Genomic DNA, 22,785 nt, shown 5'->3' on the forward strand with positions numbered 1-22,785 from the left:
GTATTTGTTTTTCCTTCACTAATTACAGCCATGGGTCATACGAGTAATATTTGCACTGCATGCACACTTTTCCTTACGCACATGTACTTTCATATGTAAAGGATAATTCATTTGAATATGCTGACTCGCTCGGTTTAGTTCTCTGGGCATGGGTTTTTCGCCGTGCATTTATGTCACGGACATAGCGCACACGTTCTTCAGTCATTATGGCCATTATTTAATTGCAATGCATTGACCGGCGACGACGACGAGGAAGTGGACAAGGACGACAAACACACATCGTCAACATCACAATTGAGCTAATAAAGCTATTAACGTGTGGGCGTCAATCAATAAAATTTTACAAACGCCCAACGGTCCAACTGACAAACCCTCCATCCTATGTACTCGTATGTACCAATACATATGTGTATTTCCACACATAGACTGAGGAAACTGAGGAAACCTGCTGACTAAACGGAAATTACAAATTTTCACGTTCCAAGGGCTTAAAGCGTCATGTCCTGTACCTTGCTTTCGTAGTTGTTGTCGTTGTCGTTGTCTTTCAACTTTGCTTTTTAATTTTTGCAGCTCAAATTGGATTTGCTGTTTAAAATATGCCCGGCCCGCGTTTCGGCTTAGCGGGGATTAGACAAAACGATGCCACGTTGGCATAAACTATGCGGATTATACTTACGCACGTAGACACACGCACTCACACAAATCTAATGAAAAATGTTCACCAATGCTAATTCGTTGATGTTTTTGTCGTTGTTGGGCTTATCTCTGGGCCAGCAATGCGCGCACCGAGCTGAAAAGTAGGCTACAGAAAAACAATCAGATTTCGAATTGAATAGCGAGTCGAGTGCAAATGTTGACTGCAGCCTGCAGGCAACAGCAGCAGAAAGGAAAAAATTCTGATGCAGATAAACAGCCAAAGAGCCTTTCAAATGCAGGCGGGCGAACATTTCAAAAGTAACACAGGGAGCTAGAAATATGTAGAGGCAAAAACTTTGCTGCAAAAATTGACTAAAAAATGGAAGCCAGGCGGAGGCAGACTCAAGCAATGCACAAAGTGCAAGTGGAGCATGTTTACCGCTGCCAAAGAGACCGAGAGCTCTTTTGCTTTGAGCCTTGCTGTAATCCATTTTTCATTTCTTTCTTCTTTCTTTTTGGCTATAAGTTTGAACAGAGTAGTGGGTGTGGCAGGGACCATCTTGCAAGAGTCAATACTTGTAAAAGGTGTCACTTGACTTGCAGGCAATTCTCGGTTGCTTAGGCAAATTGCCAATCGACAGGCGAACTGATTGTGATTGACACGGTATGCTTATGAAGACACAAATTCTGTTTGATTGTAGGATGAGGGCTGGAAGCTCAATCGCACCAATTACTATCAGGAAGGCTGGCTGGCCACGGGCAACATACGCGGCATTGTGGGCGTCACATTTACGACGTCGCATTGTCGCAAGAACATGGACTATCCGTTACGGACAAACTACAACTTACGTGGCCATCGATCGGATGTAAGTTTAATGAGGTCTGTAATCAACTTAAGTGTTAGCTTACTGATTAAACTCTCTTTAAGGTGATTCTGGTCAAGTGGAATGAGCCGTATCAGAAGCTCGCCAGCTGTGACAGCTCGGGCATAATTTTTGTGTGGATCAAATATGAAGGTCGTTGGTCCATAGAACTAATCAACGATCGCAATACTCCAGTCACACACTTCTCCTGGTCACATGATGGACGCATGGCATTGATTTGCTATCAGGATGGTTTTGTCCTGGTCGGTTCAGTGGCCGGGCAACGTTACTGGTCGTCCATGTTGAATCTGGAGTCTACGATCACTTGCGGCATTTGGACGCCGGACGATCAACAAGTTTATTTTGGCACCACGCAGGGTCAAGTGATTGTTATGGATGTGCATGGTGCTATGGTGTCGCAGGTACAACTATCCAACGATGTGCCTATTACTTCGATGGCCTGGTCCTGCGAGAAATTCAAAATGGAGGAGGGCGAAGAGGCGGAACCTGGTGTAACCAATGCCTGTAAGTTAGCGCTTCAGCACTGAGCTTCACTTTTCTCAATCAAGTGTAGTTTTTAAAATCGGCATTTGAGAGAGGGAAGAATAAATGAAAAGGTTTTAGCTGAAAATTTGATTCTTAAATACTTCATAAAATATACATGTAATCTACAGATTCGCAATTCTTTTTCAGCCAAACGCTCTTTCGTGCTGGCGGTTAGCTTTCAAAATGGCTATATTTATTTGTTAAAGTCGTTCGACGACGTCTCACCCGCACATATCAATACCTACCTTAACGGAGCTCTTGGCATGGTCATGGAGTGGAGCAATTCCCGTGAGCTTCTCGCCGTTGCAGGCACACTCCGTATGGGCATGGATGGGAAGCTGGAAGAACTGGGCACACCAACGTCGTACAACAATCTGGTTAAGTTCTATACGGAGACGGGAAATTGCTTGTATCAGGCGCACATTCCATGCACTACAACCACCGTCTCTGCCATCACCTGGGGACACAACGACAAACGCCTGTTCATTGCCACAGGCACACAGGTGCACATTGCTTGGGTCTCCAGACGAGTTGCGTCACTGCAGTTGCTCTGCCGTCTGCAGATACAGGCAAGCGTAGGCTCCGAAACTCTGTTGCCGCTGCTTCCATTGCCTTCTAGAATTAAGTCCCTCATTGGAAATCTTTTTGCTCAAACAATTAGAGTAAGTAAATCTTCACTGTTCAAACTAATTGTAGATAGATAATAATTGTTTTTTTGCAGTGCTGCGTACCTGATCTTAAGTCGTTGCGTGACTTTGTCTCACGTCCGCCGTTGTGCTCTACACGGCTACATTGCACCATGATTCGACATGATGACGATTCCAATCTGAGCTCAGGCACCTGTTACACACTGTATTTGGAATACTTGGGAGGTCTAGTGCCACTTCTCAAGGGCAAGCGCACTTCGAAAATACGGCCTGAATTTGTCATCTTCGATCCGCAAGTTAATGGTTAGTGTACTTAATAATAATGAGTTATCTAAGTTCTCGATTAAGGCTATGACTTAAATAAATCTTATTACTTAATGAGCATAGCTATGTTATCGTTCTACTAAGGATAATTCTACCAGAGAACCCTTCATTCCAGCACCTATGTCAGCTAATTTACACCGCAAGTAGTGCAGGTCGTACTTCTAGACAATTTAAACTCTCATGAAAGAAATGTGCCTCCCTCCCTGATGGTTCTTTAGAAAATATTCAAGATAGAGTCTTCCTTTTTATTAAAGTCTGTTCAGTCGACCAACTGGTTGACCAAAGGGTAAAATGTGTAGCCTGAGAGAAGAGCTACCTTAAAACTCTCCCCGTGTGAACAAATTCATTCTTCTCTCGTAGTATATTTTGAAAGGATGCAGATCTTTTAAACCAAACTGTTTCAGGTTTTGATAGTGCTTGCAGAAACCTATAGCTTCAGTTTAAGGTATAATAAATATAATACTTGTAACTAAGTAAATCCCGCTCTGGCATTCTTACAGACTCCTCACTCTATTTCCAATACAACACAGAGGGTAAAAGCTCATCCGGCTCTAGTCAGTCGACCACAACAGGTAATAGCGGACGGACTGATTCGTCGGACAGCGACTACGATGAGCGCTTTCGCTATGGCTCGCCCCGCACGCCCCGCCGAAGACGCGTTCGACCCAAACGACGCAATCAGCCTGGCGAACGTGTAACTTCTGCAGCTGGTGCGGCCAATGATCCTGACAGCTTGGATGAACTGGCCTATGTCGATACGCTGCCCGAGGTAAGAAAAATTTCTTTGGAACTCTTATATGCTCTACATGGAAATGATCTAATCTACACAAGCAGGAAGTCAAGTTGGTCGAGGTGACCTCCAACATCTGGGGCACGAAATTCAAAATCCATGGACTTGCCAAAACCGTCCCAGCCAATTTAGGCCAAGTAACATATAAGACGTCCCTATTGCATTTGCAACCGCGTCAAATGACCCTAGTCATTACCGAGCTGCGCGACGATTTTCCACCCGGGCCCGATCCTAGTTTTAATCCCAACCTTTTCTCTGAGGACGAAGACGAGCAGCAGCACAACAATAACAACAACAATAACAATAATGGAAATGTTGCTCACGATAATGTGCCACATGTTAATGTCACAGCGGCCTCTACTTTGGTTCAGGAGGCGCTCAATGTGGCTTCATTAAAGCCACCGGCAATACCACAGCGTCGTTTAAATGATGGCGGCTCTGCACCACCCATTGCGCCCATGTCACCACGTCCCAATCGTATTCTGGCACGGCATAAGAATTCGCTAACTGTCGGGGGATCCGTCGGTGGCTCAGGTAGCGCAGGAATCAGTCCATTGGCGCGAGCTGAATCCTACGATGATGACTCGTCCAATGAATCTCAGGAGGCAGCCGGCAATAGTGCACAATCTACCACAGTGTTGCTTCACAATGCCGCACTACCCAGTACATCGAATGGAACCGTCCCAAGCAGTAATAACAGTAGTAGCAAAATTATGCGCCCCAAAAACATAACCGCTACAACTCCTGGAGCACGAAGTGGTCCTGGGGCCGGCTACAGTGGCTTTAAGAACAATTATAGTCGCTCTAGCTCCAACTCGAGCTGTCAGTCACGTCATGCTATCTCACCACTTTATTGTGATGGAGCTGTGCCCACATTGCAATCGCCAAAAAATGCGGTTGCACCCTCCGATATAATATTCGAACGCCCTGCTGTACCCGCAGTGGGACAGACCACACTCATGTCCTATTCCAGCAACGCGGACTACGCCAACAATGTTGTGCAGGTGAAGAACGCTCTGATGTCGGAACCCATGCGCTCGGCCACGAGTCATGTAAATCCTGTGCCACTAAATCTTAATTTAAACCTCGAGCGCATGGATGCTGCTGCGCGTGTAAAGTGCTTGCCTTCAACGTCCAAACGACGCGACATGCTCTACATAGATGAGGAGACACAATCACCCAATGCATTGGCAACTCCAGCCTCTGAGCTGCGCATGAAACGCACACCCACAGTTGTGTCCATTGCGCCTGCGTTGCCCGATTCCATAACACGCAGTTGTAGCGTTGGCTATCTCGATTCCGTGGCTATAACGCCTTCCGATGAGGCGCTGACAGCTCTTCGTAAGGATGCGCCCAACAAGCGGCTGGTTTTGGTGGACAAGAGACGTAATCGGCGCAAACGTAATCAGCAAGAGGATATGCGCAAGCCGAAGTTGCAGCAAACTGGAAAATCCAAAAGTTTGGACTCTTGTGATTTGTTATCGGTACAAACGAAGTTGTCCAGTAAGGAAACGGAGAAGGTTGTCAAGAAACTGCAGGAGATCTCAGACAGCAGCGCCTGCAGCAGTGCAGCCAACACCCTCTGCTTCAAGTGCCGCAACAATATGAATCTGAGTGACGCATGCAAGCGTTGCCAGCCGGCTGCAAAATCAGCACTGGACGAGATTTTAGCGGCTGAGCCCCTAAATGAAGTTGCGAAAACGACGACAAACCAAAGCAAACAGAAGACACCGCAGCAGGCGTCAGGGGCTCCGACTCCGAAAAAACGCTTTGATGTTATCACTAGCTTTACGGATAGTCCGCTATTTACGCGCAAGCATCGTTTTGGCAATGGACGTAATAAGGAGCTAACAGCTGGCAGCACTACAGAGAACTCGACACCGGTGCTGGGACGCAAAAATGAGAACAGTTTCAGTTTTGTGAAGCAGTTGTCCGAAGTGCGTTGGCGACGTAAAGATAATACAACGCCTAGCAGTCAAAACAGTCAACCAAATGAAACCAGCAATGCGAGCTCCTTGGGACGCCAGCATTCTGCCTCCAGCGCAGATGGAAATACTGGATGTGTGGCTGGCACTGTGGAAGCAACGCCAGTAGAAGCTAAAACATCCGTTTCGCTGCACACCCAGGTCAATAACTTACTTAATATAACTTAGCCAATCACATTACTAATCTTCAAAATATTTCTAGGCACTTACCACACTGGAAAACATCATCAGCCGCTTGCGTGATCTGGATGAGGGTCGCTTAACGCCACCTTCCACACCACAACGTCTGCCGCGCAGCTCTCCAGCCTCACCTGCCGCCACTAAGAAAAACAAACGCCAGCAAAGCAACTCGCCTATACGACATATACTCAACTCGCCACTTCTCAATCGTAGACAGCGCAAAAAACAGAGCATAATCGAGAGCTCCGATGATGAGGGCAATCTGACTAATGGGTCCGGCGAAGAAATGGGCGCGACCAATGGCAACAGCAAACAATATCGCGATCTCGAAACATTCCAAAAGGCGCAGCTGCGTCAGAAGGTATACTAAATAGTTGGTGGTTTTTTCTATATACATATATAATAAATTTGTATATTTGTATAAACTTGTTTGCTCTATCAGCTGAAACGTGGAAAGATTGAGCCCAATGGTACTGCTAGCTCGGCGAACCCAGCGCCCGTACGTCGGGAATTCGTGATGCATAACAAAGCCCCAATGTGGAATGAGATGAGTCAAGTGTACCAGCTAGATTTTGGAGGACGTGTTACACAGGAGTCGGCCAAGAACTTTCAAATTGAATTCCGCGGCAAGCAGGTAACTTCATTTAGAGTTATTTAGTCGAAAATTATTCGCATGTCACGAATGTGATATTGTGTGTTATTCAACCTGTGTTATTCAACCTAATAAAGTTTTCTGGAATATTAGTCTAATAATCCCTTCCTTTTATCTTCTAGGTCATGCAATTTGGACGCATTGATGGAAATGCCTACACTCTGGATTTCCAGTATCCGTTCTCAGCACTGCAGGCATTCGCCGTGGCTCTTGCCAATGTCACGCAGCGTCTAAAGTAAACGGCTATCTGGATCGTTCTTCATTGTACTTATATCACATACTATATGCTCCAATCACGCAGAGCTCGCGGCACCTGCTTTTTGTGTGCAGGCACCCGATTTTCTTTGTGCGCTTGTCCATCTACCTATGCCATATTTGAATGACTTATGCTATATAATATTTTTTATACGTGAGCGTTTTCAAGTCTTGCACTTTATGCCATAAATATGTAAAGCGCCAATAATTAGCGGCAATGCTTTTATTTGTAAATACGTATTGTGTATGTGGTTTTTAGGTTTCCGAAGATGCCGATACCGTATATATACAAAAAACATATACCACCACTTGATTGAAGGTTTTTGCAATTCGCAATGGGGATGCAAACTCACTGTCCGATCCATTTTTTGTGCAATATTTGTATGACAAATTTTTTGGGTTAAGTATTTTTTAAGGTGCGTCAAGTGTGAATGATAGGCATACGTATATTAATAATGGATATTTTAACAACTATTTTTCAGTCGTTTTTTAAACTAGTTTGTACACGACAGCAGCCTTTCTTGCATATATGTAACTATGTTTTGTTTTCGGGTTGGGTGCAATAACAACCAATTGAACGTCAACAATTTCTTTCTCGTTATGCATAACTATTGCAACTTTAGCATATAGGTGAAATAAATAATGAAACCAAGACATATTTCTAAGTAACTCGCTTTGAAAATAATATTAAAAACTAAAACAAATTAACACGCTTGGCATCACACTTAATAATTAAGCATATTCTTAATGCTAGCATATTTTTTTATAAACTAATTGTGAATGTTAACACGGTCAATGAAAAAAGACAAACTTTGTGCTTTTTCTCTTACTCCTTTTGGTAGTTAGGCCTAATTTCAAGAAACTTCGTTATTGTAATTGTTGTGAATATATTGAAACATAAACTCAAGTCGTAAACGATTTAAGCAGGAACTAAGTATAATAAATCAATGTATTTTATGTGAATAAAGGCTTGCGTTTTATAATAAAAACAAACAAACATAAAACATCGGAAATATTTTACTAATATTGCACTTAAATTGCTTATGGAATATTCATTTATTTATAAAAAAAACAATTACTGTTTTTTATTCATTTCCTCTATAGCGATCTCTGCCTTTTCCCAATCGGGAATGGACTTTTCCTTGATATGCCACGAATCGGCTTTGGCTCCTTTGACTTCAGCTACGGAAAAATGCGATGGATTGTAAATTGAAAGCATTGCTTTATGTTTAAAATACTACTTACAACTCCTGAATCGTTTTACACCCTCCTGCATTTCCGTCACCATGGCAAGGGACACATTCATGATTTCGTTGTGAACAGCTGCCTGAAAACCGGGACGATTATATGCATTGCAATTGTCCAAGAGAGCTTGGCGATCATGCTGTAGTGCCAACATTGGAAATTTAGCGATTGAAAAGGCCAAATTCACGGCCTGGCCTAGAGCTGTTCCAGTAGCCACAATACGATTGGTCAGTCCAATCTTCAATGCCTCCTTCGCGTAAACTCGCCGACCCGTCTCTATTATTTCCAAGGCTTTTGAATATCCAACAGCGGCGGCCAAGCGCACTGAGCCAGCATCACTTAGTGGCACGCCCATTCGACGATTAAAGAAGCCCATCACAGCGGTGTCTTCCATGACGCGCAAGTCGCAAAAAAGGGCTAATTCCAGACCGCCAGCTATACAAAATCCACTTATCCCACATACGATTGGTTTTCGCAGATGTCGCCGCGTCGGGCCCATAGAACCCTCACGACGGAGTAGGAAATCCAAGCTGCCGCGCAGCGCCTCCGTCTCTAGTTCCTTGAGATCGTAGCCAGCTGAAAACGATCCACCCACTCCATACAACACGCCCACAGGCGACGTATCATCAGCCTCAAACTGTCTTATGACCTCACTTAACTTCTCAGCTGTGGCCCCATCTATGGAATTCCGCTGTTGTGGTCTGTTTATACCTATCAGAGTAATGTGAGAGTCTTTTTCTACTTTAACTGAGGGCTCAGCACCATCCTCCTTTGCGACGCCATGCCTCACATTCGTTAGGCTTAAATTTCTGCTGTTCGATCGTGATTGTAGTAGACTTTGAAACAATTTATTGGACAAATTATAAGATACAACAATTTTTAACATTTCGCTGCCCGCACAACAGTAACAGTGTTAGCAACGCCAAACCGCGCTATTTCTACGGCAGATTGTACAACACTACAACCCATTGGGAGACGCTGACCATGTCGAAGGTTTGTGCGTGTGTGTGTGCGTGCGTGAAACAAAAAGAAAAAACGAAAATAGTAAAGTAGAACTTTGCGCGGCCAGTTAAACTATCAATTATTTATAAAATTATTTACAAATTAGTGGAAAAGAAAACGTATAAGCTGGCTCGGAGGCCAATGCGTTAAATTTATATAGCACACAGATACAAACTGACGCCTCAACAGCTCTGAATCTGGTGCGGACAAAGGATAGTTAAAAACGGTACAAATCATCTATATTTAACACATTTTCACATCGACAATGTCGAAATTGGTTTAATACTTGCACTGTAAAAATGCCGGTTGCTGCCGAGGGCGACAACTCCGCCCCATGAGCACAAACAACAACTACACTGATGTAGCAGGAACAACACACAAGTGCGACCATAACAATAGAATCGTTCCATATACATATGTACATACATATGTATGGATGGATTTGTATTTGTGTGTGCCCTGCCCATGCGTGCATGCGCTGCATTTTGTGGCGGGCGAGGTGCCTCAGTTGAACTTTAATTGAATTGGCATACGAATTATGGTTAAATCATGTCAGGCGGCGCCAGCTAGACGGATAGCTACCAGAGCGCCTTACACTTATGTATGTACATATGTATGTACGTCGCCTGCATTATTAGGAACTTAATTGCGTCTATTTTTAACAATGCGCATCGACGGCCGGTGGCTTCCGCGTCACCGCGACACACACACATACATACATATAAACAGCATGTGCCCATGTTTGAATTGGGCTGCCGCCGCCTCACGCATTCAAAGCTCGCTCCATTGGCGCCTGCCCCGTTCTCCTAGGGGGCTCCTCTGTCATCGCCTCAATTGCCATTTCGCATGTGTGTGTGCATGTTGTTTTTATTATTTACTATGTGTGCCTCAGTCGCTGCCACATTTTGATCTATTTTCGTAAGTTTCTTGCAAAAAAACAGAAAAAAAACGCAACCCAGTATATTATGTCAACTTTTCTTTTTATTATGTTTTATGCTCATTCGCTATGGACGTGGTTTTCGCTGCTTTGGCTGGGACACACCTTCGATGCTTGTCTTTGATCATCACCATGTGTTTTTTTTAGTGTTTTCGCAGTTCGTTATGCTTTAAGAGACCCTTTCAGGCAATTAAATTATATTAATGTGTTTGTTGGTCAGATAAGATGCGCACAGTTTTTGCTGTAAAGTTTTATTGCTTTAAGTAGAACTTAATTAATTGAATTAAGCGCACACGCACTTAAAACATCCAATTGTTCGTACACATTTATTTCTCTACTTTTTGCTTACTCAGGTCGCCACTACTCAGCAAAATAAAGAAACGCAGTCACGAGCCGCGATGTCAACCGGAAGGCCCATAAAATGTGTCGTCGTTGGCGATGGCACTGTCGGAAAGACTTGCATGCTAATCTCCTACACAACAGACAGCTTTCCCGGTGAATATGTGCCTACAGTGTAAGTTTTTACAAACAGTCACACCTTCCTCAACTTAATTTAATCATTTCGCACAGTTTTGACAACTACTCCGCACCCATGCAAGTCGACACAATACAGGTTTCGCTGGGACTTTGGGATACCGCTGGACAAGAGGATTATGATCGCTTAAGACCGCTATCGTACCCACAGACAGACGTTTTTCTGATATGTTACAGTGTCGCGAGTCCCTCATCATTTGAAAATGTCACATCGAAATGGTATCCGGAGATAAAACACCACTGCCCTGACGCGCCCATTATTCTAGTTGGTAAGTTGCCAATTAATGTGTATATACATACATACACAAGAAACATCAAACGTCTGGTCATAAAATTACGTGTGCGCTTTTTTTTTTTTTTTTTTTTTTGATTATTGCAGGCACCAAAATCGATTTGCGTGACGATCGTGAGACATTGAGCGGCCTGGCCGAGCAAGGCTTGACGCCGCTTAAGCGTGAACAAGGTCAGAAGTTGGCGAACAAAATACGTGCCGTGAAATATATGGAATGCTCTGCATTAACACAACGTGGCCTGAAGCAAGTACGTAAACAAGAAACATCAAAAATATACCAATGAGTCAGTGTTAGTCATATAATCCATATGTTTTCGCTTTTAGGTTTTCGAAGAAGCGGTACGTGCTGTGCTCAGACCAGAGCCATTAAAGCGACGTCAACGAAAGTGTTTAGTTATGTAAATGTAGGCAGGGCGCATTTTGCATCCAACTGGCGACAAAGCGTACTCAAAACAACAATGCAGCATCACTCACCACACCACACTACAACATAACTGCCCTGAACTACCATTTAACATTTAGCAAATTCAACTCATAAACTCATTCATTGAGCATGTATTTCATTATTTCTATAAGTTTGAAATTATTTGTATTGATACACAAAACGACTCCCTCCCCAACAACAATAACAAAGAAAAAGAAACATCAAAAACTACAATTAAAAACAGCAACACAAACACATATATATACATACATAGAAATCTAGTCAATTGAATCGAATGTATTTTTACTAATTTTAACATAAATCAGAACTACTTTTGCACACGACGGCGTCGCAGCTAAATGTAAAACGCAAGCAAAGCAAGTTATAAAGCCTCTTCAACTTTCGTTGGTTTCGCATATCAGTGCTAAATTATGATTAAAAACAAATTGTATTTATGTACGTTTCCTATGTTTCTTTAAATGTATTATAATTATGTAGCAAAGAAAAACCTTTCCTAATACATACGTATGTATAACAAAGCATGGCCAATCACTTGACGACGAGCTCTTAGAGAATCAACAAAAAGTTTATACGATAATTAAGCTAGGCAAGCATTATAACAAGCAGCATTTTTTTCTCTCGAATATATGACTTGATGCTCATTTGACATTTGAATTGTACACACTGTTGTTTATTACTTTTTTTGATGTATTAACTTATTTATTATTATAACTTTACAATTCAATGTATAAACAAGTTTTATGGCGTAAGTAGAGCAAAAACAAAAAAGAACAAATGTGAAAAAATCAAATGAACAAGAAACGAAACAATGTAAATGAAAGTAAACAGAATGCATTTAAATGTAACTTGACTCGAATCAAAATGAAGCAAACACATTTTCAAACACACACAAAAAGAAAACTTAACAAACCCCAAAACATTTTGTATTTATTTAAATACGAAGGGAAACTACAAACTTATGTAAATGAAATGTAAAACGAAAAATCTGGCGCCTAGTTCTATTGGAACAGCGACTGTTAACTGATTTAATACTTACGAGAAATATATATATACTGTAATTATTAAAAGATAAAACACTCTATAGTCGTGTTTAGACGAATTACTCTGATTTGTGATACTTGCATGCTCAGAAATCATAATAGTTCGTCTAAACAGCGGTATAAAGTTGTATGATTCATTGGAGAGATTTGTATTTAAAATTTTTATTTAAATGCGACGTTTTCGTTTTGTCTAAACAATTAACAGATTCTTGTGATATACTATATCTTCATGATTGGTGTATAATTGCCATGTGCCAAGAAACTCAAATATAAATAGTAAGTAGAAGGACAACTTGTTAACAATTTCACAAAACATCAGAACCGAGTAGTATAACAATTTGTTTGGTGTTCGGTAAACCTTGATGTTTTCCATTGCCACTGGAATTGGTGTTGTATAGTAAGGTGCGACGTGTCGGCTAGGGGAATAGACGGCAACGGCATCTCAATAAAGACGGAAGGGCTTGGGATGCAATGCCTGGCCGGGCTTCTTTTTGCCGCCAGCGCTTTTGGGACGTTTCGGTTCAGAGTTGAGCGATGGCATCGAGACGGAGAGAACCAAACATTCAGCTGGCAAGGACATGGATGAGGTCAGTGTGGTGGCTCGTTGGATGCGCGGCGCCTTCCAATACTGTGGACAGGTGGGGAAGGTCATGTATTAGCAGTAACTAAATGAATCAGATGCATATATTATTTATAATCCATTTGAAAGATAAAAACTTACAAAAATTTAATTGTTGATATTTGTATATATTACCAATACTTCCAATGATTTAGATATGTGTGCGCGTGCTTTTTCTTGTTGTACTTTTTTTATTTTATTTTGCTCGCTTGCGGGGCGTGGCGGTGGCGGCGACTTTTAACTTGCTACTGAGTTGCCAAATTCAATTAGAATGCGATTGCGATTCCTTGATTTTTCATCTACATACTTGCTTAAATGGTTCGATTCGAAAATTAAGTGCAACGCTCGAGTTTTGATAAATGAGAAAACGTTTTTTTTTTTTGTTTTATTATGCTTTGTTCTTACATGTTGTAACAGGGTGTAAATAAATTGTGAGATAGATGCGATTTACTAAAGAAATGGTATAAATTAAAAAGTATGTCTTCCTTTTCGATTCCTGGCCTATACTCGTACTATACGTATACCAATCTGGCCCAATCTGTGAGTGTACGCTGAAAAGTATCTAAATGTTATAATCGCTCCTCTGTCCTTGTATGTATGTAGGTATGTTTGTTTTAATAAATGTTTCAACATCTAGCCATTAGGTTTAGGTTACGTTTGTTCAACATTTTCAACTAAGCACACATATAAATATGCAATAATCCTTTATAATTTTTTGTTGTATATTTTGCTTAAATATTTAGATACTTTCTTGCTGCTTTCACATACACAATCGTAATGGTTACATATAGTATGTATGCATATATATATATTTATGAAAATTTTAATATATATATATAGAGAGATAGAGATATACTGTACTCTCTTTTCCCATATATAGTATGTCTGATTTTGTATAATAAATAAGTGCATTGCTCAACTAGTCATATATGTATAATTTCAATTCTATGTTTTGATGTATGTATGTATGTTTGTGAAATTCGTGTGTATTTTTGATTCTGTTTGGGTGTACGAGTACATACTATATATGTATGTTGATTATACATCATATTGGTATTGCTGTTGTTGTTTCGGTTTGTATTGTGTGGGAAATTTATTGTTGCATACTTTTTAAATTTGTGTAACTTTGCTTAATAATACAAAAATTCAAAAATTAGTGTTTTGTTTTATCAAATTTGTGTAAATTTCTTGTTGCTGTTGTTGTTGTTGTTATAAACTTCAGCTCAACATGCAATTTTAGGCGTTTAGCTTTGTTGATTTAAATTTTCATCAGCGCCGCTTGTTGAAGCCGTCATGGATGGTTGTGGACTCTGCGTTCAAGATAAAATAAATATAATAATAAATACATTTTAGAATGCCAAAATAAAAATCAAATAATAAATAAATAAGAGAACCAAGAACCAACGAAGGATCAATTAAAAGGTTTAATTATAAAATCTCAACGCAATTTTGGGGATGAGCAAACGCACACAGCAAGCAAGTTCAAGGGAAGCCATCCTTGGGGATGGGATCTCCTACGATTATTTGCATATGAAACCTTTAAGGGCAGGGTCACTTGGGCGGACGGGGGAATCCAAATGAGTATCGGTTTGGTACTAACTTCTGTGTTAGTCTATCACAGCACTGTTAAACATACGAACATATAGCTTACATAGATATACAATATATACTAAGTACTATATAGAACTTGCAACGCACGTTAACTTACAAGTTTTCATTTGCAAAGTTAATTTTTCTTTAGCTTGCTTTTCATTAAAATCGCATCGTTTCATGTGTAGTTATTATAGTTGTAGTTGTAGAAGACAATAAATAACTCTAATGGACGTAACATGTATACGGATTTTGAATTTATGTAATGCACTTAGTTTGTATGATTAGCCTAATAAAATGTATATAAATATTCCTATAATGAATGAAAGAAGAGATTTTAAATTAAAATTTATACGAATTTAGCACAAAATGAAACACAGAAACATCATTAAAATACACATACACATAAATATGTAATAAGTTAGTGTTTTTAAGCGCTTATGCATTGTTTTATGTATGTACATGAGATCAAGCAAACACCAGCTTCTTGTTAGGCAAAGCAATATGCACTTGAGTCTAAGGCCGTGGTTAAATGCTGGTCAGCCTTTAAAAACCATCGTCATTATCGTCGTCATTTTTGAGCATTTTTGTGTCTGAGTTGTTTGGTGTAGTCAGTACTTTTTCAATTTTTCCTTTCTGTTGAATGTGTGTTGTGTTTTTAAAAAATTTGTACTACCCTACATAGTATAAAATTGTTGGCATTTGCCATAAATAATACCAATTGGTTTCGCATGTCATTCTTGTTAAAAGATATTGTCTATTTGTAAATACTAAAGGATATTTGGCCAAGAAGCAAAACTGTTTACGTTCGTATACGGGCTTTTGAGCGGGTCCGGAACTTGTTTCTTAATAAGTATATTTATTTAGCTCAAACGTCCATTTACAAACATAGCAGCTTACAGGTCTTATACGCTTTTCAAAGACGAGATACAGTTCTATTTTTTTGAAATGAAAAGTTAAATATCAACCGATATCGTTTGCTTGATTTTTTAAATTTATGTTAGTATTTCTATTAGTTCAGACTTAAGTACGAGTAGGATGTCCCATTTGATTGCCAATTAATGTGATTAGAATATTTAATTGTTTTAATTTTTTTTGTAATGACTAGATAGCTAAGAAGAAAACCCGTGTTAGAATGGATAATAGAGAACAGGTATGTGTAGTATACGATTATTTTAAATATTTTAGAAAATTTGAAAATTTATGAAACTTTGTTGATTTTGTCTTGCTTTTCCTATACATATATGAGTGCATTGATAAAATCATTGCTGTTTATTTTAAAGTAATTATTTGATCGATTATTTAATTCAAACATTAGATAAGAAAGTCGCTTTCTCCTTCAACTAACTTCGACAACTTCTCTAATCAAACTAAACAAATGGAAAATGAGAACAGATAAATAAAAATTAATTAACAGAAGGACTACGAATTAGATCAGTGTTTTTTTTTTATTATTTAATTTGGAAACAAATATTTGAACTTTAATTTCAAATTAAATAAATAACTAAGAACCCAACTCGGTTGTATTTTCTGCTGGCTGGCCATTATATTTAGTAGGACGTCAATAGGTCCTTTGAAGAGCGTATAGTAATAGCGGCAAGCCGATATTTATATTTAAATTTTTTGTGTACAATTTAAAATAGAAACTCTTGCAAACTCAGTAGAGATTTTCATTTTCACAAGCTTTTGCTTTCCTTCTCCTTTTGTACCTATAACAATTTATATTTGTTCATTCTTTGTTTTTGTTTTGAGCGTATGTATGTACGTGGTATTACTCAATTAGTCCTGCAAACAGTAATTGCATTTTAAGGTACAGTACTGTAGTTGGTTAATCTGTTGAGTTTTCTTTTGTTTCGTTTCGTTTTGTTTTTTGTTTGTTTGTTTTAAAGCTAAACAGGTTCATTTAAAAAGCGACTGAAATACTTCGTTACACACACAGTCTGAGTTACAAAGACCAAATTCTAGATGAATCGTTGCGATCAAGCGCCCTTGGGCCGCACACTTAACACACACAATAGACGTGAAGCGCATTGGATTGGGAAGAAAGAGAGAGAGAGAAAAGAGAATGTGTGTATAATTGTTAACACTTAATGCACAAGTGGTTGTGAAAGACATTTAGTTAGCAATTTAGTTGTTCGTTTAGTTCCAATCCATCTCAGTTTGAGTTTGAAAGAAATTCATTTTTAAATGTAACGTAACATGGTTGAACAACAAATAAGAAACAACGCAAATAATATGCAAAACAAATATAAGTACACATATAAATACAACTTATTAAGCCTAACATATAAATACTTTGACTTTGCTTTGCCAAGCGTTGGGCCGCATAATATTTTTGTTTAACATTTCCATATTACGTATACGCAACATTTTTGAATGCGAGCTTGAGTTAGACACATGGGACCAACATTTAGTTGAGCTGCGGACGCATTAATTTTACACACAATGTTTCGTTTTTTACATGTGAATATATAGACAAATATGTAGGTATATGCATAGCGTTTAGTTTGAGGCATTTTTTTGGGTGTATTTGTAATTCTCTTTTGGATCGTGTAAAAAAATCTACTCGGGTGCTGGGTGTGGTGCTCAATTTTATTTTGTTTTTGTTTTGCCATTAGTACCAACGGAGAATGTGAACTCAAGAACCAATGCAACAAAATTACAATTACATAAAAATGAATTTCTTGAAGTAAACACAAAATGGGATATTTGAATATTATATTATTAGAATTATTAAATACAAGTATGTGGATATACTTTTGCTTTGGTAATTAAATCAAATGCATACAAATTGAACAAATCATATCGACCATAAAAAGTATAGTAGACCATAAAACGATTTAGTTTCTTTCTAATTTTTGTTGTTTACCTGTGTTGGTGGTGTTGTCAGTGCAACAGAGTGTTCAACATTTTTCAAATATTCCTTATCATCGAAAATCTTCTTTTCACCGCCACCGGGCTTGTGCTTAACATTATCCAAAGAGCCAACTTTGCTTTGTGCCTTAATTTCTATTTTTTGCGATTGTATCTGAAAAGTACGGTAGTAGCACCGACAACGTACGGAAATCGATTAGCAAAACACTTTACATTTCTATTAATTTCGATTTGGATTTTGGCATAAGGATATTGTTTTCTTGTTGTTTACGGGTGGGCTGTTTGTTATACACACAACGAGTACGCGCACGCATACGACAACAAAACCACAAACGAATCACAAGCGCCAATTGGAAGGGATTTAACGAAACTGAAATTTAGAATTTTCATACACAAACTGTACAAGTTTAACACATACTTATATAGTAAGGAAAATGACAACAAATACCATAAGTTGCAAAGTGTGGGGGGAAAAAAATCAAATCATTCTACTTTACTTTGCAAGTGCAACGAATTCTGTTATTTTTGTTTTATTGCAGACTCACAAGAAGTGGGACTAGGTAGGTGTACTATATAAGATGGTATGTATAATAAAAATTTGCGAACAGAACGCTCTACAGAAGCACATATAGGATAAATACGAGTACAAAGAAAAGTAATCACATCTACTTACATCCTTCGAATTGTTATCCTTGTAATTTGTATTTGATTTGAGACAAACATTTTATGGTTTAGTTAAAAACAAAATGCATAATCCATAAGTTTGTTTAGTTTGGTTTTTGGGTTCGTTGGTGTAAAGAAATAATAACATAATTTTCTTAAATCACCTTTCAATGAAAATACATACACACAAACAATAATTGCTGCAACGTCCAAAGAAAAGGTCTGGGTTTTGAAGTAACTCTACTTATGAAGTATAGTATTATTATTGGTAAACGTCTACGTTATACGTTACGTCATTCGTAACTCGAGGATAAACCTACAATACCTGGTTTATTATTAAACGCTAGAATTCTCTTTTTAGCTAAATAGCAACGCGTCTTCATTTGAGGACCTTAACTAAATGTGGTGAGTGGTTATGAAAAATCATTAATACACAAGTGTATGCCATAGAACGAGGCATGGTAGACCCCATGTTATAGGTATATATGTGATCAGCAGGACAAGACGAAACGATAAAGACCGTCCGTCCGTCCAACAACAACCTTTGAAGCATAGCAGCTATAATATAACTTGTCTTATTCATATACAGGGCCATCAACATATAGGCTCTTTCTTTATATAATCGCTCCTATGCGATTAGCAGAAAAATCACTATTATTAGAATAACTTGTCCTTTTTTTGGACAAAGTAATTAATTCATTTTAAATCAGTTCAGGATGTTATACATTCAAGTGTCATCGCTTCTAATATGGAAATCATATATCGAACTTCGTATAACTTTTAAGTTTTGTTTAGTACCCCAGGATATTCCATTCTAATTTATATATAAGCCCCATATCGTTATATTTATGTTAGTCCTGTAACTGTGGTGAAGCAGGCAGAGAATCTAGGCTACAATATTCGAGCTGGCGTCAATTGATGTTTCAAAAATCCATTGTTTTTTCTGAGTAGATCAAATACATATTTGCTTCAACCCAATACCTTATCCTTGAAGGCTCACAAGAAGTTCGAATTTGCCGAATTTGGATTTAATCTCATTTGATAATATTTCATAAGTTTTTACGACACACTCAAGAACATTTTAGAAAAGGGTGTCTTGCTAGGCTAGGTGAATGGTTTAGCAAGTGGATCAGCAAACAACCAATATGTATATAGTATGTGCGGACAGGCATTACCTTGAGGAACTACTCTGGCTCATTATACTCGAACTCGTACATATTCTCCTCGAGACACTTGCCATTCAAGGCGCAAGCACGATGCCTCACAATTTTAGAGCCCTCGCCATAGATGATGTTCATCTTTCTATCGTTATACATGAGGCTCTGTAAATTTTCAAATTTCTTTAGGAACCTTTTTCCTGGACAGCCTCAAGTACGTGTTAATTACTTGTACTACGTAGTATAGTATATTGACAAGAGCCTAGGCGCTTTATGTGTGAGTTTCGAACACCAAAAGAAAATGAAGACTTTGGAGCATGCCAAATAAAGTGAAAGAATGTTGTAGAGCACATGCAGATGAGCAAGAGAGAAAGAGATAGAGAGAGAGAGAGAGAGAGAGAGAGAGAGAGAGAGAAAAGAGTGCGACATCTCGCACATGCTCATGCCAGTTGAGTTTTGAGTTGAGCAACAACATGCGATTTTTAAATATTTTCTTTTGGGGTTTTCCAAAAAATTGAACGAAATTATACACGAAAAATGAAAACAGCGCTCTCCACAATTATCTTAAGGAATACTTAATAGCTAGGAAGAAAAATGATGAAACAAAAAATCGTTGGCACTTCTCTGGGTTTCAAACTCAAACATATTCTTTGTCCTATGTACGGTTAGTTGAGAGTGTTGTTGGGGAAGGGGCAGAGGCACATACCTTGATATCACCGCCGCCGGGCTGATGTTTAACATTGTCCTTGGAGCCAACCTTCGATTTGACCTTATCCTTGAAATCAATTTTCAGCGTTTCGATCTTTTTGTCGCCGCCGCCAGGCTTATGGGCGGCATTTTCCAATGAGCCGATTTTCGACTTGGCATTCCACTGCAACTTTGTTGTAACTATCTACAAATTTTGCAAATTGTTGTCGCAATTACAAATAAGTACAAGATACAAAGTCAATTTAGTGTCTATATGCTGCTCGATATTAACTGATGGGTGTCGATATGTGTGTATATACAGCGACTGGAGCAGTGTAAGCGCTTCAATGTCAGAGTCGCGCCCCAATCTACTCGTATATAGTAATACCAAGTATATGGGTACAATATGAATGCATGTCGTACAGATCCATGCGCTACAAAAGGCAACCGAATTATGCTGCTAAGTGTCGCTTTGAGTTTCCTACATTTTAATATACATTTGCGAATACAAGATACGAGTCAAGATACTTTGTGATGGATGTGATTGCTATCTAAATCAAAACGCAAACGCAAGTCGACCGTGAAATTAAATTTCTTACGAGTACTTTACGTTCTGTTTTTGTTTTGCTGTTGCTTTTTAAAAAACAATATGTATGTATTAATTGCTGTTCAATGCATTTTTCCAAAAGATAAATGAGATTTTGCGATGCAAGTTGTTATAAAGGAGATAACCTTTAGAAACCCCTAGAATGTCTCGCGCTGACAATGAAAAGTCGTTCGGGAATATTATGAGCTTCAACATACCTTCTTTTCGCCGCCCTTAGGCATGTACTTGTCATTCTTAGCCTCGATGCGCGGTGCGGCCTTGATGTCAATTTTCTTTGTCTCGATTTTGACATGACCACCACCGGGCTTATAGGTGGCATTGTCCAGAGAGCCGATTTTGGAACGCACCGCCTTCAGATTGGGCGAAGGCGCATGTCCTACCTGCACCTTATTCATTGGAACTAAGGAAGGCAGCTGGCTTAGTTGGACTCAAATCGATTTTAATTCGTAGAAGCTTACCTTTCTTGACCGGCTCCGGCTCGGGAGTCTTGAGCAGCAAACGATTCTTTGAGGCGCTGCGCGACTTGGCCGATTTGTTCGAGGGCGTGGCGCTCGGTGGGCGTGAGGCGCCCGACTTGTCTGGCTTCGAGGAGGTGGATGTTGGCGTCTTCACCGGCGAACTGGGCGAGATCGGTCCGTTGCGATCCTGCGAAAGTCAAGTTGTTGTAGAGAGCAGAATATACACGTGTCAAATATGTTAAATAAAGTGTCGCTTTACAAGGAGATAGCTCGCGTTGGTTGTTATGACCAAATGCATGTTGCAGCTATGAAAGTTTTAACGACCGAATATGCGGCTTCACACTTGTCTGCTGTCAACGTTTTGCCATTTATGACTACCACAATCTGCCTGACTGCCTCTGTAAGTAAGGCTGTCCTGTGCGGCTAGTCTGTCTGTTGCGTCGTTATTCGACGAAGGATTCATAGTTTTTCACATTGTTTTATCGATTGTCGCGCAAGGCGCAAGTTCGTGTCGTTTTTCATATGCCGTATATTTTTAGCGAACCCAGAGCCCCCCAGCTGCTAAAATTCGTGTTTTAGGCGCACAACAAACTTATCTATAGGCCAGTTACCCCCTCCCAGGCTGCTCGCACACTTTGGCACACAAATCACTCGATTTGCTGACTGCTTTCATTACTTTTGGCAATTTGTTTCGGTCTTGTCTATGGCAAGACCCTTCCTTCGCACCTGTATGTCTCAAGACTCGCACATATGGCCTAAACCTTGTTCGCTTTTGTCGCTTTTATCTGCTGCTGCCAGTTGTAGTTGTACTTCTATAGCCCACGACCGACGCCACTGAAGACACAACTTAGTCTGAACTTTGGCGTCTGCAAACAAACGATATGTTCAAGAGACTGGCGCTGCGTCTGTCTAATGGAGCGTAACTTGCTGACTGAATGCAAGAGACGGGGGCGGTACCGCTTGGGCTCACGCAGCTAGCCACCATTTACAGATATTTATGATTTGTGGAACTAGATGAAACAACAATAAAACAAAAATAAAAACTACAACAATAACACCATATCGAATCGAATCCAATGGAATTCGGGGCAAGCGGATTAAAATGATCAACGAATTAAATTAATTAGCAGTCAGTTAATTTCCTCCTCCAATTAAAGACGGCGCATCGCTTAAAAGCTACGCGTATGTGTGTAAGTCTGTGAATACTTATCTGTATGTACAGATCTGTGTTTGTAGCTAGACTTGAAAGTCGTTGTGTTCGTTAAAGACGCAACGGAAACTCACCTTCTCCTGTGTGGACTCATCGACGCCGCTGTCATTGTCGCCTTCTGAAATGTGCGGAAACAAATTCATAAGCAATGGGCATACAGAGAATATGCCTATAATATAAAAATCGTTATATCTTCAGAGGCAGCAGTTTCGAGTAATACAGTGAGTAACATAGAAGTAGAAAAATATTTACATTTCTTTAAAAGTTTTGCCTCGTCGATTTATCTCTGGATGTCGATTTAAAAGGTATTGAAGCAAATTCTGTGTATTTCGAGACATTGCAAAATTTATATAGCTAATAGGAAAATCTGACTAGTTCTATCTTAATATAAGCAGCTTCTAATCAAAGCAAATACTACAAGTATAATGCAAACAGGTTCCTGGAATCTTTTTATGAATCTGAACAACTTTTAAACAAACTGATGTTAATTATTCTACTTCTGCCACAGATATGTCCAAAATTCTTTTCAACATTTCAACATTATTTG

The 22,785-nt window shown here is 39.5% G+C and overlaps 4 protein-coding genes across 16 annotated transcripts in view; 2 read left to right on the forward strand and 2 right to left on the reverse strand.

The window, feature by feature from the left end:
* The window catches only part of LOC115621813 (tubby-related protein 4), a 38,398-nt gene extending 30,641 nt beyond the window's left edge, over positions 1-7,757 (forward strand). The window contains exons 3-11 of one of the 2 annotated variants that reach the window (XM_030515598.1): positions 1,338-1,502; positions 1,565-2,024; positions 2,193-2,707; positions 2,767-2,995; positions 3,517-3,785; positions 3,848-5,932; positions 5,994-6,332; positions 6,414-6,605; positions 6,746-7,757. In XM_030515598.1, the coding sequence (XP_030371458.1) occupies positions 1,338-1,502; positions 1,565-2,024; positions 2,193-2,707; positions 2,767-2,995; positions 3,517-3,785; positions 3,848-5,932; positions 5,994-6,332; positions 6,414-6,605; positions 6,746-6,862 (4,371 nt within the window). In that variant the 3' untranslated portion in view covers positions 6,863-7,757. The remainder of the gene's footprint in view (positions 1-1,337; positions 1,503-1,564; positions 2,025-2,192; positions 2,708-2,766; positions 2,996-3,516; positions 3,786-3,847; positions 5,933-5,993; positions 6,333-6,413; positions 6,606-6,745) is intronic. The other variant, XM_030515599.1, reaches the window with a different exon arrangement.
* A 52-nt stretch (positions 7,758-7,809) lies between these two features.
* LOC115621815 (probable enoyl-CoA hydratase) lies at positions 7,810-9,036 on the reverse strand. The gene is made up of 2 exons (XM_030515601.1): positions 8,124-9,036; positions 7,810-8,060 (listed from the first exon to the last, which is right to left on the reverse strand). Exons 1-2 carry the CDS (start codon positions 9,007-9,009, stop codon positions 7,954-7,956), a joined length of 993 nt encoding a protein of 330 aa, XP_030371461.1. The 5' UTR covers positions 9,010-9,036; the 3' UTR covers positions 7,810-7,953.
* Positions 9,007-11,854, forward strand: LOC115621816 (ras-related C3 botulinum toxin substrate 1). Of its 2 annotated transcripts, none has more exons than XM_030515603.1 (5): positions 9,007-9,116; positions 10,416-10,576; positions 10,633-10,865; positions 10,976-11,136; positions 11,213-11,854. In XM_030515603.1, the coding sequence occupies exons 1-5, from the start codon at positions 9,108-9,110 to the stop codon at positions 11,288-11,290; spliced, it is 642 nt and encodes a 213-aa protein (XP_030371463.1). In that variant the 5' UTR covers positions 9,007-9,107; the 3' UTR covers positions 11,291-11,854. The 2 variants fall into 2 exon arrangements, with proteins under 2 accessions (XP_030371463.1, XP_030371464.1); XM_030515604.1 differs by lacking the exon at positions 9,007-9,116 and adding an exon at positions 9,146-9,351.
* A 1,489-nt stretch (positions 11,855-13,343) lies between these two features.
* LOC115621179 (microtubule-associated protein 2) overlaps positions 13,344-22,785 on the reverse strand; it is a 28,343-nt gene continuing 18,901 nt past the window's right edge. For 2 of the 11 annotated variants that reach the window (XM_030514743.1, XM_030514744.1), the window contains 7 exons: positions 22,313-22,356; positions 21,029-21,215; positions 20,768-20,970; positions 19,983-20,168; positions 18,130-18,147; positions 17,452-17,610; positions 16,121-16,583 (listed from right to left, as the gene is read on the reverse strand). In XM_030514743.1, the coding sequence (XP_030370603.1) occupies positions 16,482-16,583; positions 17,452-17,610; positions 18,130-18,147; positions 19,983-20,168; positions 20,768-20,970; positions 21,029-21,215; positions 22,313-22,356 (899 nt within the window). In that variant the 3' untranslated portion in view covers positions 16,121-16,481. Of the gene's footprint in view, positions 14,303-14,700; positions 14,896-16,120; positions 16,584-17,451; positions 17,611-18,129; positions 18,148-18,834; positions 19,442-19,982; positions 20,169-20,767; positions 20,971-21,028; positions 21,216-22,312; positions 22,357-22,785 lie in introns of those variants that run through there. The other 9 variants (XR_003995253.1, XR_003995254.1, XM_030514746.1 and 6 more) reach the window with 9 other exon arrangements.

Source organism: Scaptodrosophila lebanonensis, unplaced genomic scaffold (genome assembly GCF_003285725.1).
Source record: "Scaptodrosophila lebanonensis strain 11010-0011.00,11010-0021.00 unplaced genomic scaffold, SlebRS2 tig00000024-arrow-pilon, whole genome shotgun sequence".
In the NCBI taxonomy this organism is placed as follows: domain Eukaryota; kingdom Metazoa; phylum Arthropoda; class Insecta; order Diptera; family Drosophilidae; genus Scaptodrosophila; species Scaptodrosophila lebanonensis.

Coding starts and splice junctions, on each gene's coding strand:
- LOC115621816 (XM_030515603.1), top strand. Junction 10,577..10,632: donor GGTGAATATGTGCCTACAGT/GTAAGTTTTTAC, acceptor CATTTCGCACAG/TTTTGACAACTACTCCGCAC. Junction 11,137..11,212: donor CACAACGTGGCCTGAAGCAA/GTACGTAAACAA, acceptor TTTCGCTTTTAG/GTTTTCGAAGAAGCGGTACG.
- LOC115621815 (XM_030515601.1), bottom strand. CDS start 9,009: ATGTTAAAAATTGTTGTATCTTATAATTTGTCCAATAAATTGTTTCAA. Junction 8,061..8,123: donor TGTAAAACGATTCAGGAGTT/GTAAGTAGTATT, acceptor ATTTTTCCGTAG/CTGAAGTCAAAGGAGCCAAA.